The sequence below is a fragment of the Apodemus sylvaticus genome, chromosome 8 (genome assembly GCF_947179515.1).
Source record: "Apodemus sylvaticus chromosome 8, mApoSyl1.1, whole genome shotgun sequence".
NCBI lineage: Eukaryota > Metazoa > Chordata > Mammalia > Rodentia > Muridae > Apodemus > Apodemus sylvaticus.
In genome coordinates, this window is record NC_067479.1 from 80,601,011 (window position 1) to 80,619,173 (window position 18,163).

Below are 18,163 nucleotides of genomic sequence, written 5' to 3' on the forward strand. Positions count from 1 at the left end.
ATCACCTACCAGCTCCAAGTAACACAGCTACCCAGATGCGGGTGGTAACTGTCACTGGTGAGCTGGTACCAGGCACTGTGTGTCCTTTTTAAAAATCAGGATGGTTTATTGATAATTACATAATTCCCTTTACATATTTACACTGCTCCAAATCAAAGGGTATAGAAAGACAGGCCGCTGGAGGCATTGGTGGACCTAACCTATCCGGGCACCTCAGGAAGATGCGTGCAAGTCCAAGGCCTGAGTGGGCAAGTCAGCCGTCCCCCCTCAAGACAACTCAGAGGATCTAAGTCTGCTTCACAGCTCCCTAGTCAGGCAGCTTACAACTTCCTGGAACTCCAGCTCCAGGAGGCCTGAGGCCTCGAGCGCAAGCAGGCACCTGCGCCCACATGCACACACACAACACACAGTTTAAAAGGCTAGGGATGTGTGCCTCAGTGATAGAACACTCCCCTAGCATTCACAGGGTCCTAAGATTTGACACTCAGTATCATAAAAGAAAAACAAAGCAATAGGTATCTCTCAGCATGAGACTTTATTACATGGATGTCTTACAAGAAGGATAAGGAGAGATAAATGCAAAGTTTTCCACTCATGTGCACAGGGCCGGTTTTGGTGCCACCCCTTCTGGCTTAGATCATGGCGTGGGAAGCACTGGTGAGGGTTATGTCCCCAGTGATCCCCAGTTGGCTGATTTCCCTGAGGTTCTTCATCCGATGGTTGTACTGCAACAGGTGAGCGTCATTGACCGCAACCTTGAAGTGGTCAGCTTCAACCAGGACTTGTATCTGGGAACCAGACGTGGAAACCGTCAAAAGCAAGTAAGGACCAGTGCAGTTTAGACACTCCACTGTGCGTGTGTGTGTGTGTGTGTGTGTGTGTGTGTGTGTGTGTGTGTGTGTGTGTGTGTAATTTCCCTTTACATAATGAAAATGATCCAGAGCAGGAACTGAAGAGCAAAAATGAATCTAGATTGTCAGATTTAAAACACAGTAAAAAGACACCAAAGTTATCAGAAGGATAGATAATGCAATCATAAAAACAGTTTGCAGCCAGACGGTGGTGGTGCATCTTTAATCCCAGTACTTGGGAGGCAGAGGCAAGTGGATTTCTGAGTTTGAGGCCAGCCTGGTCTACAGAGTGAGTTCCAGGACAGCCAGGGCTACACAAAGAAACCCTGTCTCGAAAAAAAACCAACCAAAAAAAAAAAAAAAAAAAACAGTTTGCATACAAAATGTTTAGTTTTAGACAGGCTGTGGAGTCACAGGCCTTTAATCTCAGCACTTAGGAGGCAGAGGCAAACGGATCTTTTGAGAACCAGGACAGCCGGGGCTACAGAAAGAAACCCCATTTTCTCAAAAACAAAACCACCAAAAGTTTAATGGGGCCTATAATACCTAAAAGTTAAAAACAGTAACATAGGAAGGAATTCCTTGATGTCAAATTTATAGCCAAACAGTTTTCCCCCATAGTTAATGAGTATTCTCTCTTATATCCTGTAAATGGAGCTCTGGGTATAGAAGAGCTATTGGAAGACTGGAGAGGCTCCTGAAGGAGCTGGAGGACATGCTGCTCCAGCCTCATCCCTAGCCTGTTGAGGTTGGTTTCTGGGGTGGGGAGGAAGGTTGGCATGGTGCCTTGGACAAGTTTTCCCGTGACCCCCATGGTAAGAGAACACTGCGCATGCGCGGCAGCAGCGGCAACAACTTACTTTGAACGGCTTGCCGCTCTCAAAGGGAAAAGCTGACTGTCTCTCTTCCCTTCCCCAGTTATTGTCCTGCTTCGTGTTACACACGATGACTCTTTTGTTGTTCTCATTGAAGCGGGGGTTAAAGTGGAAGGCAACGTCATTCCCTCTCTTGAAATCTAGAGCAATCCTGTTTTAAACCAGAAATAAAAGATAATTAAAGTATATATCAAGTCAAGAACATCTAAATTCTAAAATGCAAACCCTTTCCTAATAGGTTAGAACTGTTTTTGTGTTCTGGAGGCAAATGAGCCACAGTATCAGATCCAACTCAAAGGAACAGGCACATTCTCTCATTACTGTGATCTCAAAAGCCCAGCGGGACAATGTGCCTTGTCTGCTCGCTGAGACGGGATCTCACTATGTAGCCCAAGCTGGCCCCCAGCTTGTGATTCTCACTTACCTTGGCCTCCCTAGGGCTGTGATTCCAAGTGTGTGCCACCAGCTGTCTTGTTTAGGGGTTGTTCCTAACTGTAGTGCCCTGTTCTATTTTCACAAGCATACTATCGTGTACTCAGCAAAGACTTCTAGATAGTCTCATAACTTTAGACCCATCCTGAGAACATGATATACCTTGCCATAAGTAATAATAATGGTTCTTTTCCTGCCCTGATAGATTACTCTTAATATCTGTCAAAAGCAAGGCAGCTAGCTACCTAAGAACTAATCAGATACCTAGCTTTGTCACAGTTAACCGGAAAGCTCATGGTACATGGATATAGCTAATGTTTCCTTCCCGGTTACTATGTTGTAAAGTTAGGACATGCCACACTATGAGGTGGGACTGGGGAAGGTACCACTTGAACTTTCTGACCTTTTTTGTTCTTGTGTGTTAATGCAAACACAAGCCTGTTGTTAAGGGACTGTCCCTACAGTAACACTAGAAGCTGATGTGTGTGATCAAGACCTAACAATGATTCTTTGGGTGTTCTGAATAACTTAGGAAGCATTTGGGGAAAGTGATAGTAGTGTTTGGGTCCACTGGCTCTAGTCATGTGAAAAGAGATTATCATCTCGGGATGGGTGGGAGGACAGGGAAAGAGAAGGGGACTTAAGGGACTTTCGGGGAGTGGGGGGCTAGAAAAGGGGAAATCATTTGAAATGTAAATAAATTATATCGAATAAAAAAAAAGAGATTATCATCTCTTGTCGCACAAGCACCTTTTTTTCCCTGTGAATTTATTAGGGTGTTTGTGGGTTCACACAGCTATTTTTCTCTTTACTATTTGACCCAGAATCAGTTCTGAGCCGTCAGTACACAGGCTACATCACTAGTTTTACTGGAACTAAATTATCTAGCGCAAGAACCCTCAACTGTTAATGTTAACTCTATAGTTTTGCATTATGTTGGAACAGGTTATAGAAATGTATATTTTGAAAATAACATACACATATACAACATATACAAGAGAGTATTTACTGTGAGGCAGGTTTTACCCTGTGATGGGAACCTGAACTTAGATCATCTCTCTAGGCCATGTGGAAGAAGAGTGGCTTGGGGCAGTGCTTCCCATACAGAAGCAGAGGAGGGAGGTTGGCTGGAGGAGTGAGGGTAAGCCTGTCAAAGCTGTGTCTGTCCACCTGGTGACACAATGTAGCTCCCATTCCTTTACCAAGTACAAACTGATACAGAGGAGTTCATAGCTTCATTTTGTTTGTTTTTGTTTTTGAGATAGACTCATGCTATATATAGCTCAGGCTGGCCTTGAACCTAGAATCTTCCTGTTTCCATCTCCTATAAGCTAGGATATTCGGTATGCACCTCAATAGCCAATTCTGAACTTAAAAATTCTTGACTAACCCTGTACACCTGGTTGGAATGTCTACCTTTTGTCCATAAGACAAATTCACTAATGGTGACAGGAATGTTTGTGGCACCACGAAGCTCAGGGACAGGTGAGATGGGTTGCTTGGGACATTTAGCTTCTCCATATTATAAGTAAGTATGACTAGAAGTCATTTGGTCCAGACATCCCTGGGTGACTGTAAATTGGCATGGCGATCCCAAATTACCTCATCACAACTTGGTCTATCTCAGCTAAACCTGTTCTGTTCCAGTGGCAAAGGTTGATCTGATGAAATCTTTAACACATATGTGGTGGTTTGAATATGTATGGCCCCCAAAGACTCATGTGTTTGAATGGGCCCATAGGGAGTAACACTGTTGGGAGGTGTGGCCTTGTTGGAGGAAGTGTGTCACTGTGGGGATGGGTTTCAAAGTCTCCTACGCTCAAGCTACATCCAGTGACTCAGCCCGCAGATCCAGAAGTAGAACTCTCAGCTCCTCCAATGCTATGTCGGCCTGCACCACACCGTGTTTCCTACCATGATGATAATGAACTGAACCTCTGAACCTGTAAGCCAGGCTCAATTAAATGTTGTCCTTTATAAGAGTTGCCTTGGTCATGGTGTCTCTTCGTGGCAATGGAAACCCTAAGATGTCCTTGCTTCCCCTTTAGACAAATAAAACGGAGGCTCGGGTCTTATGTTTACTGACTGGCAAACTAGGAAGTCCAGACTGCTGGGTAGCTTATCATTTAGGGTTTGAGAAGGTTACCATAGCGACTTTTATTAAGGAAAGCATTTAACTGGGGCTGCCTTGCAGTTTCATAGGTTCAGTCCATTATCATGGTGGGAAGCATGGCAGCATGTAGGCAGACATGGTGCCGGAGGACCTGAGAGGTCTACCTCTTGTTCTGAAGGCAGCTAGAGGGAAGCTGTCTCAAAGCCTTCCTCCACAGTGACACACTTCCTCCAACAAGGCCACAGCTCCTAATAGTGCCACTCCCTGAGCCAAGAGTATTCAAACCACCACAACCGGCCCCACCCTGCACTCACTGATGAAGATGAGAGCATATGACACACACCACAACACACAGTAGAGGATGTCACCATTCACTCTGAACAACCCAATAGAAACATGACATGGGATCAAGTACTGATTATGAGATAGTCCATGTGACAGCCCAGCATGGATTCTAATGTATAGTTTACAAAATCCTCTTAAGATAGTCTTTATTTCAAAACCATTCAACAGATTGGTTGTTGGGGGTCACCCTTGTACCTGTTTGCGTTGGGTTTCACTGTGCCCATGATTGTGATCAGCATGCGAGGCATGACTCCTCCAGGTAAGGGCAGTTCATAGGGCACTGTCTGGGACGGACAAGAATTCCAGTGTCAGTAAAGCATTGTGTTTTCTTGGGGAATGTAAAAGTACAGTGCAAACATTGTTACAATGCATGTGACAACACAGAACCTATGTAGATTCTGAGGCCACCTTGTCTGGGGCCTGAAGAGATGGAAGATGAAGAGAGTGTTCCTTGTGTGCACAAAAGTTAATTGAGAAATTAACAAATTAAGGAGCAAATGTTCTTGGACCATCTCTGGGGCTGTTTCAACTCATAATTCATCCACAGAGACTCATTTTTGTAACATTTTAAGCTATACTGTTGACCAATAATCTTTTCATGCTTAGGTCCCTGGGTCCTTTGTCACATGACACACAGCCAGCACTGTAATTCTGCTCCCTAAGGAAAGGTTTGTGTCTCCTGGGGCTTCTGTGCTCAGAGGTCACCAGCAGATGAGTCGATGTTGAACGAGCACCTCTACAGTTCATGCCACAAGTGTTGCACCAAGTGCTTGAGGTGTGGCGGGCATCCCCAGAGCCCTGCTCCTGCCTCTGGTCTCTCCTTCATGATGTTTCCTCACAGGTTCTACTGTCTCCCAAACTTCCATCTCTCGCCCTGATCTACACTAAACCTTGTGTCTGCTTCCTGGAGTTGCTCCTGGAGGGTGGGTGAACCAGAAGGCTCTGTGCATGGGTGTGAGCTGGAGGGGTCTCCCTTACCCCATCATTTCTCTTTCCTGCATCCATAGTTTGAGCTAAAGCTTTGTAGTTTTGAAAAGCTCTCAGTATTTGCTGGGGTTTTAGGTATAAGCCACTGAACTGTTAGTGTTTATTAATAATACAGCTTTGCCTCATAGTATAATTGTTTTTTGAAACAGGATCTCTATGTAGACCAGATTGGCCTCATATTTACAGAGATATTTCTGCCTCTAAAGGTTTTCACCACTCATTACTATAGTCTTAACTTGATTTATATTAAAGCACCCTTACCCAATGCCTTATCATAACATTCCTTTCCCCACTTGACCAATTACACCCCTGTGGTTGGCTCTCCAGACATGGCTCCAAGCAGCAGGCTTAAATTCCCCCTGATGCCCTCTCTACTTGTACAGCAACCCCATGAAACAACTTCCTTCTTACCAGTGGTCCAGCGGGAGCGCCATAGGGGCCGGCAGGAGGATGGGCTCCAGGAGCACTGGGGTAGGCTCCAGGTGCCCCAGGCTGCCCTGGGAAGGCTCCAGGGGCAGTTGGGCCAGGATAAGCTCCAGGGGCAGTTGGGCCAGGGTAGGCACTAGGAGGAGCCTGACCTGGGTAGGCCCCTGGGGGAGCCTGACCTGGGTAGGCCCCTGGGGGAGCCTGACCTGGGTAGGCCCCTGGGGGAGCCTGACCTGGGTAGGCCCCAGGATAGGAGGCCCCTGGGTAGCCCCCTGCCCCAGGCTGGTTGCCCCATGCACCCGGATATCCTTGAGGGTTTGGGTTTCCAGAGCCAGCCAGAGCATCATTAAGCTGTAAAGAAAGACAAACAATTAGAGGATGGGACTCCTTCACTACACAGATCTCAGGGGACTTGGGGATACCTTTAGGGTAAGGGTTAGGGTTAGGCATTTGTGATCTAAGAAGCTGGGAGATGGGAAAAGATTCACACTCTTCCCTTGCCTATTCTGCTGTTTCCGAGTTGGGTCTTCTGCTGTTTTGTGTTGTGCTTTATTCTGACCTCTCATCGCTGCAGATCAGGGCGGGTTAAGCTCTTCTAGTTTACGCCAGGAAATGGCTTGTTATGAACACATGCTTTCTAATCAACATGAGGAACGGCTGCAGGTATTGGCATGAGCAGACCATGCCGTGGTCCTGCCACTTCCTGGAGGGACATCACTGCTGTGGAGGCCACACCTCTCCCTGGAATCTGCAGCTGGGAAAGCAAGCCTAAACCTACCAGTGCTGAGTGCTCAAGTGAGCCAGTGGGAATTCACAGTAGGAGGGCCAAAGGGAAAAGCTCCGTGGCGGAAAAGAAACCTTTAACCCGTAATGAGTGTGTCTGAGGCTAAGAAAACAGACACGAACTACTTACCGAAAAACTGTCTGCCATTTTCCTAAGAGAGAAAAGCCAAAGGGGTTATTGGTATTTGAGCCTAAAACATTTTACAAACCTTCATGAAATTAAACATCCCAATAGTTCCTGGCAATTGCAGTTAGTCTACAATCATTTTGCCTAAGTCAGTGGTGCTGGACTGTAAAACCATCTTGTGGACATGCGGGGATACATTCTCGCTAAATTCCAAACCCACTTAGGTTGTGAAGTCAGACCTTGATGCTAGGAGCTTGTGTTCTTAAGACAGAGACCTTAAGTCTCAAAGACCTTGAGGGCTAAGGAGTAGGTTGAGAATTTCCTGCCTCTTCTCTCCGTGGAAGATGGTGCATGACACAGCTTCTCTCCACTACCTGCTTCCCTGGGTTTTTCTACCCCTGCAAGGATTCATGGGAAGTACAGCTCTCCTCTCTTCCCAGCCATAGCCCTTCTGGGACATTAGAGGGACGCTATCTGTTGGTTCCTATTGAGATCTCAAAGACAGCTGTCACGGCTGCTGCCTGGTTATTTATCCTCCATTGGTACACCCCAACTCCTGCTCTGTGCCATCACTTTCCACGCAATCACAGGGCCCACAGACCAGCAAAGGACCTGAGACACATGCGCACAAGAGCATACTCAGTCACAGAGTCAGTGCCACCAGACTCTGCCAGGACATTCGAATCTGAGAGCTTGCTAGTGAGCCGGGAAGGGCGATGGTGGTGACAGGTGACATCTGGGAGTGGTTGGTTGGTTGGATTTTGAAGTGTTTTGTTTTATATTTTAGAAAGATCTTTCGATGTAGCTCATCCTGACCTTGAATTTATGATCCTCTTGCCTCAGCATCTCAAGTGTTGGCTGTGGTGCCTGCATTTTGTTTTGTTTTGTTTTGTTTTTAAAGGGTACTCGATATTCCAAAAAAACTGTGGTAAATCAGCCACACAGAGGTGAGTCAGGCGGCAACATGAACAGAAAGCAGTTGCACTCAAGATACCGTCAAACAGGTTTGCCTTACACAAAGCAGTCACGGGGCTGGTTTGCAGACATAGCCAGTTTCCTCCGTCTCTTGCTCCTGTGCCACACCTATAAAACCACAAGATGCCTGGAACCTGTCCCACTTTTCAACAGACCCTGAGAATGCAGCAGAGAGCAGCTTTGGTTTGGAAAGTTTTCTTTCTTAGGGTGCTGGGGATTAAACTAACAGCATTGGCATATTTGGCAAACCCTCTGGTGCTAAAACAACGTAAGCAGCCACCGGAGGACAGCTTTGGATGGGGGCGAGTTCGATCAGAGCTCAGAATGACTACAATCATTTGGCTAGCATGAGAATTACCGGGACCTGGAAATAATCAGTCTGTCTTCCGACTCCATCTGCCCACCTGTGATGCTTTACTCAATTATCTAAGAAATAACATGACTAGGTGAGCATAGTGTCTCACGCCTGTGAGGTCATCGTTCAGTGGCATAAGAGCTCAGCTGAGGTCAGCCTGAACCACACGAAAGCTCCAGGGTCTCATTCTGGCCTCGACTACTTACAGCAATCCCCCTGCCTCAGCCTCCCCTTCCTGTTTCTTCCAGGGATCAAAGGCATGAGTCACAGTTCCTGGCTTCCGAGTTTTTTAAGAAAATAAGGCTGGGCAGAGTGGCACCCATCACTCAGAAGGCAGGGGCAGGCAGATCTCCATGAGTCTGAGGCCAGCTCTGGAGTACGGAGTAAGTTGCAGACCAGCCAATGCTGCGTAGTGGGAGCCTGTTAGGAAACAGTTTTGAAATTCAAAGTGGGCAGGGAACTTAGTATTTCTGGTTAACCTTTTCCCACCTCTCCAGCAATATCTCTGGCTTCAAGCCATTAGATGCCAGCGGCAACTACCCTATAACTTGTGACAACTCCAGATGTTTTCAAACATGGGTAAATCTCTAAGGCCAAAATAATGTACGGTTGAAAACTACCAATCCAGGCTGTTAATGTCTATCCTAGATAAATGTACATATAAGGAGCCACAAAAACCAACAAAGTCTCAGTCTTTAAAAGTAGCCAAGTTTACGAGGAAGGATGGTCACCGCCTGCCACCTCAGGTCTAGGGAGGCTGAGGAGCCTGTCTGAGCTGAACGGGCAGGCCCTGTTTCAAACACAAGAGCAACCTATTGCTGGGTGTGGTGCTACACACCTCTAATGCTAGCACTCAAAAGGATGAGGCAGGAGGATTGAATTTACCATTAACCTAGGCTACATAGCAAGACTGTCTCCAAAAACTGACCAATGAACACTACCCCCTAAAGAAACCCTTTTTCCTCCTCTTAAGTACGCTACAGTTTTAAGTCACTTGAAGATTTGCAAGTTAAACTCTTTTTTTGTTTTGTTTTTGTTTTTTGGGATTCCCCCCCCCCCCCCCATATAGGGTTTCTCTGTATAGCCCTGGCTGTCCTGGAACTCACTCTGTAGACCAGGCTGGCCTTGAACTCAGAAATCTGCCTGCCTCTGCCTCCCAGAGTGCTGGGATTACAGGCATGCACCACTACTGCCCAGCTACAAGTTAAACTCTTAATCCTGGAGGCCAAACAACCTAAGTTTTAACAGAACACCAATGAAACCATGTGACAAGAACGATACATCAAGAGATGCTAGGGGACACCTCCACATGGGGCTTTGTTCTGTGCAAAGACTGATCAGAGCTGGCCTGGTCCATTTTCCAATCTGACCAAATGAAATCCTAGGGGCAGCAGAGTTCTCTGTGACTCACGTGGGCCTTGGATGACACTTTGGACAGCACTGTGACACATTCCACAGGATGTCAGGATGATGACACCCTCCCAGCACTTGTACAGTGATTTCCAAAGAACTTCCACAGAGCTGTTTTTATTTTGCTAGCAATCTGGTGACAATACTGGAGAAAATATTCCTACTGTAAAGTGAGGAATCTGAGAGCTGTTTTGGTGGCCAGAAGCCATCTCATTGGCATCTTGGGGATGAGGCCCCAAGTTTCTTGACTCTTAATTCAAATTTGTCCTACACTAGTTTAAAAGTGTACATTTTTGATGTTTTAAAACATAATCCTTTGAAATTTTTAGTTATTCCCCTGAAAAATTCTCTGGCTTGTTCATCCAGAACTACATAGCATGCTGAAATAGTAAACAGATTTAAAAATAAGACGGAGCTTTGGCCAGAACACAAACTCGTGACTCATTCAACACACGGGCTGCTGGGTACAGAATGCTTTTGTGCACAGTCACATTGTTAAGAAAAACCACATTTTAAGCAATAAATTGTGTTTTTCCAAAAAAAGTATTCATTGTTTTTAGTTAGTTTTTTTTTTTTTTTACAGTATTTACTTCTCTAACATAGATTTTTTTAAATTGAGCTGTGTCTGTATTGGTATGTTTGTCTGTCTGTGGGTCTGTAGTATGTGTGTGTGTATTTGTCTGTCTGTCTATCTTTATGTTTGTGCGTATGTGGTGTGTATGTGTGTTTGTGTGGTCTGTGAATTTGTATGTGTCTCTTGCAGTGAAGATTTAGACTTTGGCTATTGAGGGAGCTAGGCAAATAGGCACCTGAATCATAAATAAGACCGACCTAGCTCACTGTCAAGAAGGAAAAGTTTGTTTACATATTTCAAGACAGGTTTTACTTTTTTGGCCCAGGTTGGCATGGGATTCTAAATGTAGCCCACGATGGCCTTGGACCTGAGATCTTTGGGTTCTGCCTCCTGAACGCTGGATCCAGGCACTTACTCCCACACTGCCTGAGGAAGAGTTCTTTGGAAAGCATCTGTGCATGCTTGGGAGGCAGAGGCAGGTGGGTGCCATAAATCCAAGCCTGCTCCGTGTATGACGTTCCAGAGGGCTACCTGTGAGACCCCATCTTGAAAAATAATAAACAAATGCTTTTGACCCAGTGAACTATCTCATTGATTGGGAACCCTTGAACAGACTCATTCCACATAAAAATGGCCAATTTTTCCAGTCAACCCTTAAGCAATTCTCTACCCCTTCTGCTGTGTGTTCAGTTTGGCAAGCCATCCAGTAATCACTGCTAAGCTTAAGCCTGAGAGAGTGTGGAGTGAGGACAGATTTCAAGCCGAACTCCCAAACATTCTGAATTTGGGAAGCTAGTCTCCATCAAAGAGAAATATGACTCTCCTAGAAAAAAAAACGTCTAGTGTAAGGATGTTCCACATCTGTAATCCCAGCACTCAGGAAGCCATGGAAGAAAGAGTGCCACAGGTTCAAGGCCAGCCTGAACTCTGTACTGAGCGTGAAGCCAACCAAGGTTATATTGTAAGATCCTATCTCAAGAAACAAGCAAAACAAAAGCAAAAATGATCATGCCCAAGGAGACAACTGTTAGGTGTGGTTGTACTGGCCTGGAAAAATCACAAGTTCTAAATCAGCCTAGACCACATAGGAAGCCTTTGTCTGAAGAAAAATTCTTTCAGTCTCAAGGTCTTGACCCATAACCCGCCCCCACCAAAGACTACTGTTGCAGAAAAGGAAGGTTCTTGTTATTAAACTTCAATTTTTATGGAAACGATTGGGGGTGGTAGTTTACACTGTTGGTCCCTATACTTGGGAGACTGAGACAGGCTACATAGTGAGCTCCAGAACTGCCTAGGCTACAGAGGCATGCTACATCCCTGTGATGATTTGCATATGCTCGGCCCAGGGAGTGGCAGTATTAGAAGGTGTGGCCCTGTTGGAGTAGGTGTGTCACTGTGGGTGTGGGCTTTAAGACCCTCATCCTAGCTGCCTGAAAGTCAGTCTTCTACTAGCAGCCTTCAGATGAAGATGTAGAACTCTCAGCTCCTCCTGCACCATGCCTGCCTGGACACTGCCATCCACGCGCCTGTGTTGATTATTGACTGAAGCTCTGAACCTATAAGTCAGCCCCAATTGTCCTTAGAAGAGTTGCCTTCATCACCGTATCTGTTCACAGCGGTAAAACCCCAACTAAGACACCTCCCCTTTCCCCTAAAAGTACACAAATGAAAATATGGAAATATAAACTTGAAGCAAACAACTTGGAATTTCAGAAATTGGTGAGGTTTTACACACTGTGATTCCTGTTGTTTTCCTCAGAATTAACCCGGTCACAAAGTCCAAATGTTCTTTTCATTATCCAGAACCCTACTCCCCATGGGTCGCTTTACAAATATTCCAATTTCTTCAAATAGGAATCACTTGCTTCCTACCAGGGTTAGCAAGAATCCTAAATGACAGCCTCAATCCCCCCATCATCGATCCCTGCATTCGTGTTTGAGTAACAGATAATTCCGGATAAATGCAACTTTTGAAAGCCTCTAGCCAAGGGTCTGCACTCTGAGACAAACACCACCACACCCAAGACTTCCTCCACCCAGACCTAGAAGTTATTGCACAAATATCCACACTGGTCAGGGATGAGTCACTTGGCTTACACAAAATTTTAGAGGTTACAGTAGTTCCTCATCACACATGTGCACTAGGGCCTGGTCAGCACTTCTGCATTCGGTCGCTGTAGCCCCTGCCTCCGCTGAACCCGTTGGGACTCGATGGCACCACACAGCAAGAGTTCTAGTGGAAGGCTTCCAGGTGCACCAAAGGAGCCTGCTGATCTAGTCAGGAATCCCGAGCGATGTCTGCCGAGTCCCTAAACTCCCACTCCCACCTCCAAAGTGCCAGGAGGGGCATCTTATTCTTATGGCCAAGCTAGGAACAAGCGCTTGAAGGCGGCTGCGAGGTGGATCTCCGTGGGTTGTGGCTCACTCGAGCGCAGGGCTTTGAAAGCGTGCCCAGGGCCCGCTGGCATTCAGCCATCCCAAAGAGACTTAGTTTGTAGGTCGTGACTAACTTTCTCCGAGAGTTACCCGCAGGAGAGCCACGGCGGAGGACCGGCGCCTGGGACCCTGAAGGTCACTTCTGTCCATTCCCCGGCAGCCCAGCCCTTTCTTGGTGCACTGAGCAGCACCGGTCCCCTCGCCCCCCGCCGCTCACCTGATCTGTGCTCGGTGCTCACCTGGTTAGCGCTCCACTCACCGCTCCGCTAGCTGTTGGAGTTGGGCGGTGGCTGGGCGGCTTCTAGTACACTTTCCCCGGACCCGCCCTCCCGGGGCGGGGCAGCATCCCTCGCCCCGCAGGCGCCTGGCTGGACCGCGCCCTGCGGACCCCGGAGCTTCCCGGTGGTGGACTGGGGCACGCCCGCTAGCCTGTGCCCCTCACCTGTGCCCCGCAGTGGGCCCTGGCGGACCACACCCAGACACCTTTAAGACTCACCTTTAAGATTCCCTTGTCTGAAGCATGGTCTCATCCTGCCCCTATTTCCTTCACCAGAAGCCTTCCCCAGAAATGCGCAGTGACTTTGAGTGTGAGGGGAGGGAGGAGCAGGTGTCCCTAACATGTCTGAGATGTAAAAGGCGCCCCCCACCCCGCGCCGTTTGCATTCACTCCTGCCCAGGATTTTGGTGGGCTGGGTACCCCAATGCAGTACTTAGTAGTTTCTCGGTAGGTATTTGTTGATGGATGGATGAATGGATGAATGAATGAATGAATGAAGAATGAATGGGTGAATTGCTTCCTAGGAAGATATTTTCACAAAGATTGGAAGAGAGTACAGCACAGCAAGGGACAGTTAAATCAAGAGGACAGGGTGTAGCTCTGTATGTACGAAAAGTTGTTACAGGATCAGGCAGGCGCTTTTGCAAGAAGGCCGATAGCCAGTTTGGAAGCATTTATATAGATAAAAACTAAGTGGTGTGGTTAAGGATATTCAAGATAAATTCTTCCGGGTTTCAGACAGCATCAGCTAACATCCACCAGACGCTTATGCACCCCATGCTGTGCCTGGGGCTTTATGCACATTTATGGAGTTGGCATTATTTTAATCCTATTAGGTCCAAAGCAAACCCCAAATGCCAGTGCTGGTCCTAAACAGAAGGACTCTGGAGGCGCAACAAAAGCTTAGAGGCGGTTTCTGGTGACCAGGAATATCCCTTAGTCTGCCCCCAATGTCAGCTACCTAGGACAAGGGCATCTACTTCCGGGTCAATCCCAACAGCCTGTAACAGCTCAAAGCCCACCCCCTACCCTGTTCTGCTGACTTCTCCTTACATCTGGGGTGGTGGTTGTGGTGGTGGTGTTTGTTGTCTTGGTGATTTGAGCCCCAATAAACTTTTCTTTCTACACACTGAGTTAGTTCAGTTCAGTGGTTTTGTTGTTTCCTTGCTTACAAATCCCATTTTAGACATAAGAAAATATGGGCCTAGAGAGTTAAGTGTAATCCGGTAAGGGCACTTGCTTTGATCCCAGCAACTCATGAGGAGGGGGAACCGACTCTTGAATGTCATTGTCTAAGCCACATACAACTGCTTACATGCATGTGTGCACACATAAATGCATTTTAAATATTAAAACACGTAAGTAAAATGTTAGAAGTGTGTGTGTGTGTGTGTGTGTGTTTAAACCACTGTAGGTAGGTGTAGCAGCTCATGCCTTTAATCCTCTTAGAATCTGCATGCTCTTGGGACACAGAAACAGGCAGATCCCTTCAAGTTTAAGGCCAGCCTGGTCTGTATGGGACTTTGAGGCCACCAGGGATACACTGCAAGGCCCTGTTTCAAAAACAAAAATGAAAACCTCCAACAATCACTGTGGCCACTGGCTTATGCACACCATGAAGCAGCTCAGATGTCACCTGCTCTCCCGATCTCCTGCAGTCTCTAAAGTCACCAGTTGTTAGTGTGGTAATAAATAGTCTCAGCCAGCTTTCCACACCAGAGGGAAATGCACACGCCAGCTCTCACCCATCAGTGGCACTGAGGAGGCCTGCTCTATTCTCCAGGATAGATCTGCAAGCTCCTCAGAGCCTGTCGCTGGTGATGCATTCACTGCTGCCTCTCCAAGCTTACACACACGGAAGTCACCGTGTGGCTGGAGAAGAATTCGGACGCCTGGAACTCTCCTCTGTACAGGTAGCCTGGCAACCCTTTCGTTTGAATGAGTCATCTGTAGATGATTAGCATGTGGGCATGGAACGGGATGGGCTGAGAGGAATGTCTTTAGTCTCTTAGGAAAACTCTTAGAGTCTTAAGACTGTGAGTCATGGGGACGCTCTCTCTTAAGGTTAGCTAGAAGTGGACAGCTGAAAAGGTTGCCATGGAGATGAGAGATGAGTCACACTCTTGCCCCCTGGGTAATCTTTGGTCTTTTTAGGGATCGATAAAAGTTGTGTCTTTGTTACTTAGAAAGCTTACTTATGCCAAACTGAATCATGAGGTCAGGCTTATATATGTCTTTACTGACCATCGGAGAGAGCACTTCGATGCCAATTTCATGCCAAATTAAGCTAGCAAAAGGATCTTGCTATATCAAGGAGTGCCCAGAGTTTACAACCTGTATAGGTACAGTAAATGACTCTTTAGAACTCAGTCCAAAGCCTATATAAACTCTTTGAAAATAAATGTACAAGACAATCTCATAAAATATCACTGAATGACTTCTAGATACTGATGAGTGTACTGTTTGAAATAAGGGGCGAGCCTGACCTTGACCCTCAGCAACTGGCTGCCTGGTTCCTTCTGATGCAGAGATGTTAGGACTCTGACTTAATAAACAGTGAGCAGACAGTCAGGCAAAGGCCCCCAGAGCAGCCTCATACCTGACAGAAGCTGGTGGAAGGTATCTGAAAGGTAGAGAAAGCCAGGAGAGAGGGAAAAAAACACTAAAGCAGAGAAAGGAAGTCTGGGCGGAGGGCGGCTAACTAGTCACTTTTTAAGTAGGAGAATTAGAATTGGGGCAGAAGGCTGGAAGTAGAATAGGAAAATAGTGAACATAGAGCATCGAGGGGGCGGGGGGGGGGCTGCTTAATGATGGCTTAGCAGGTAAAGGTGTCTCCCACCAACCCAGATCGCCTGAGTTCAAGCCCCAGGGGCCACGCAGCAGGAAGAGAAAACCGACTCCGGCAAGTTACCCTCTGACCTCCATTCCTGCGCACAAGTCCTCCCACGCACCAATAACTAAAAGTAATAAAAGTTAAAGCATGAAGAAATATGAAATACAGCCAGAAGGGGAAATTTCCCAGAAACTAGCTACGCTGTGCCAAATAAGGAGAGATGCCCCACAACGCCTGAAGCCCTAGGGAAATATAAACAGAACTGCATCCACAGGAACGCTCGTAGACAGCAGTAGCTAGAACAACCTGGAAAGGGCTAAGGAAAAGATCTTCCCACCTCTCACATCTGGTCCACAGCGAGTTTCCTGGTTCTGCCTGTGTCTACATCCTGTCAACACGTCCAGGTGACAACAGCATTGAGGCTGACCTGGGGACATTTGGTGCATGTAATGCTCATAGCTGGCTTCTGAATTGGGAGTCTGGAACCTTCTGGAAAGTGAGCCTTTGTGTCATTGGGATACAATTTGTGCCTTGAAGACAGAACACTTTGCAGTGTCCTGGAGCTAAGGTACTGCGGTCATCTGCTGCTAACATCTCAGCTGTCAGAAGCTGGTCCTTCATTTCCGGTGTGCTTAGCAGGTACCCAACATGTCTTGGCCATTTTACAAACTCACTCTTTGTAACTCAGTCAATAGACAAGCTTGTCAAAACCTGGCCAGCACATAAAATGGGGTCAGTGGTGACATGCCAATCACTGGTTAACACAGTCTTCCTGCCCCCCGCTGCAGCCCAAGCCCCCTCAAGAATGCAAGGCAGCTCCAACCAGCTAGTGTGGAGCGAAGCCAACAGAATGGGGGAACTAGAGGTATCCTGGGTCCTGGGAAAGCTGCTCTCCCTGCCGCCCACAGCTGCCCCTGACGGAGCCCACTCCCAGGTTAGACAGTAAGGCCAAGGGAAGGGACGAAAGGGTTTGCTGTGGTTGCCATGGTGGAGCGCTGCAGCCTGGGTGCTTCAATGACAGACACTCACTCACTTGCAAATATGTAGGCTGTAAGTCCAAGAAAATCCTCCTCCTCCTCCTCCTTCCTCTCCTCCTCCCTGTTCCTCCTTCTCCCCCTCCTCCCGGTTCCTCCTACTCTTCCTTCTCTTCCTCTTCTCCTTCTCCTTCTCCTCCTTTTTGAGCAGGGTCTCTCTATGTATCTCTGGCTGGCCTAGAACTTCCTATGTAGATCAATCAGACTGGCCATAAACTCGTAGAGATCCATCTGCCTCTCCTCTCAAGGGCTGAGGAGGAAATAACTCTGCTCTTGGACTTACGGCCTACATATTTGCATCATGACTGGCTCCTCCTCACTGTCATCATTGTGGTCATTGTCCTCCTCCTCCTCTTCTTCCTTCCTTCCTTCCTTCCTTCCTTCCTTCCTTCCTTCCTTTCTTTCTTTCCTTTTTATGGGATGTCCTTTCTTATTTTTGGCAGTCTCAGACATGTGAGAGTTAGCGTTTTTATCTCCTGGGCTTGGAAATGACTGAGTTCTGACCAGATCCTTGTATGGTCTTTCCTCTAGACATCTCCATGCCCCAGTCCTCTCTTCACGGCAGGCCACCAGCCATACTACTGGACCAGGACTCACTGTGGTGATCCCACCTGTACTTCTCAGCCCCCTAAAGACCCCCCCACTTCCAAATACAGCCACATTGAAAGGTACTGAGAGCTAGATCTTCAACAGGAATGAAGGAGGAACACAGCTCAGTCCATCAAATAGGACTGAGGAATTCTGTCAGCTAAAGCGGTCGCTGGCACTTTAGTGGATGATAGCCGTGCTGAGGCCTAAGTTCTGGGAAGGAGACCCTGGGAGACGGGAGGAAGCGGGCAGCGAGGACACTGAGCTGAACAGGAAGACAGGACAGACGACAGACATTGGGTGGCTTCTCATCTCTCTCTGAATGACCTTCCTGCCACATCTGAAGGGGTGGCCCTGGCCCCGCTGGAGCTTCTTGACCTATCATTAGTTGGTAGAACCCGAGGCAAACTGCTTTCTCAGGCTCAGTGTTGGGGTTTTCCCACTGGGGTGTGAGTCTGGGCCCTGAGCAACACCAGGCAGGTGGTACGGGGGCTGTCTCTGTACAGTGTCGGCCTGTAGATGAGAAGGGTGGAGAGACACAGTCTGAGGTAAAGAGGCTTGGAGCATAATGGACAGCAGGAAGGAAGGATCGGTGACCAGAAGGAAGCACAGTGACTCAAACGTATGACAAAAACCTCATGAAACCCAGTCCTTTGGGGCCAGTCTGAACTGGAGCCGAGTGCCTCACACGTGGAGAGAGACCCTTCTCCAGCTGATGTGCTCCCACCTCCACGTCCAGGCA

General features: G+C 47.4%; 1 protein-coding gene across 2 annotated transcripts; it reads right to left on the reverse strand.

The window, feature by feature from the left end:
- Positions 1 to 516: 516 nt before the first annotated feature.
- Positions 517 to 13,015, reverse strand: Lgals3 (galectin 3). Of its 2 annotated transcripts, none has more exons than XM_052191686.1 (6): positions 12,929 to 13,015; positions 6,943 to 6,964; positions 6,015 to 6,380; positions 4,812 to 4,900; positions 1,712 to 1,877; positions 517 to 788 (listed from the first exon to the last, which is right to left on the reverse strand). In XM_052191686.1, exons 2-6 carry the CDS (start codon positions 6,958 to 6,960, stop codon positions 633 to 635), a joined length of 795 nt encoding a protein of 264 aa, XP_052047646.1. In that variant the 5' UTR covers positions 6,961 to 6,964; positions 12,929 to 13,015; the 3' UTR covers positions 517 to 632. The 2 variants fall into 2 exon arrangements, with proteins under 2 accessions (XP_052047646.1, XP_052047647.1); XM_052191687.1 differs by having other exon boundaries at positions 12,907 to 12,998.
- Between the last annotated feature and the right edge of the window lie 5,148 nt (positions 13,016 to 18,163).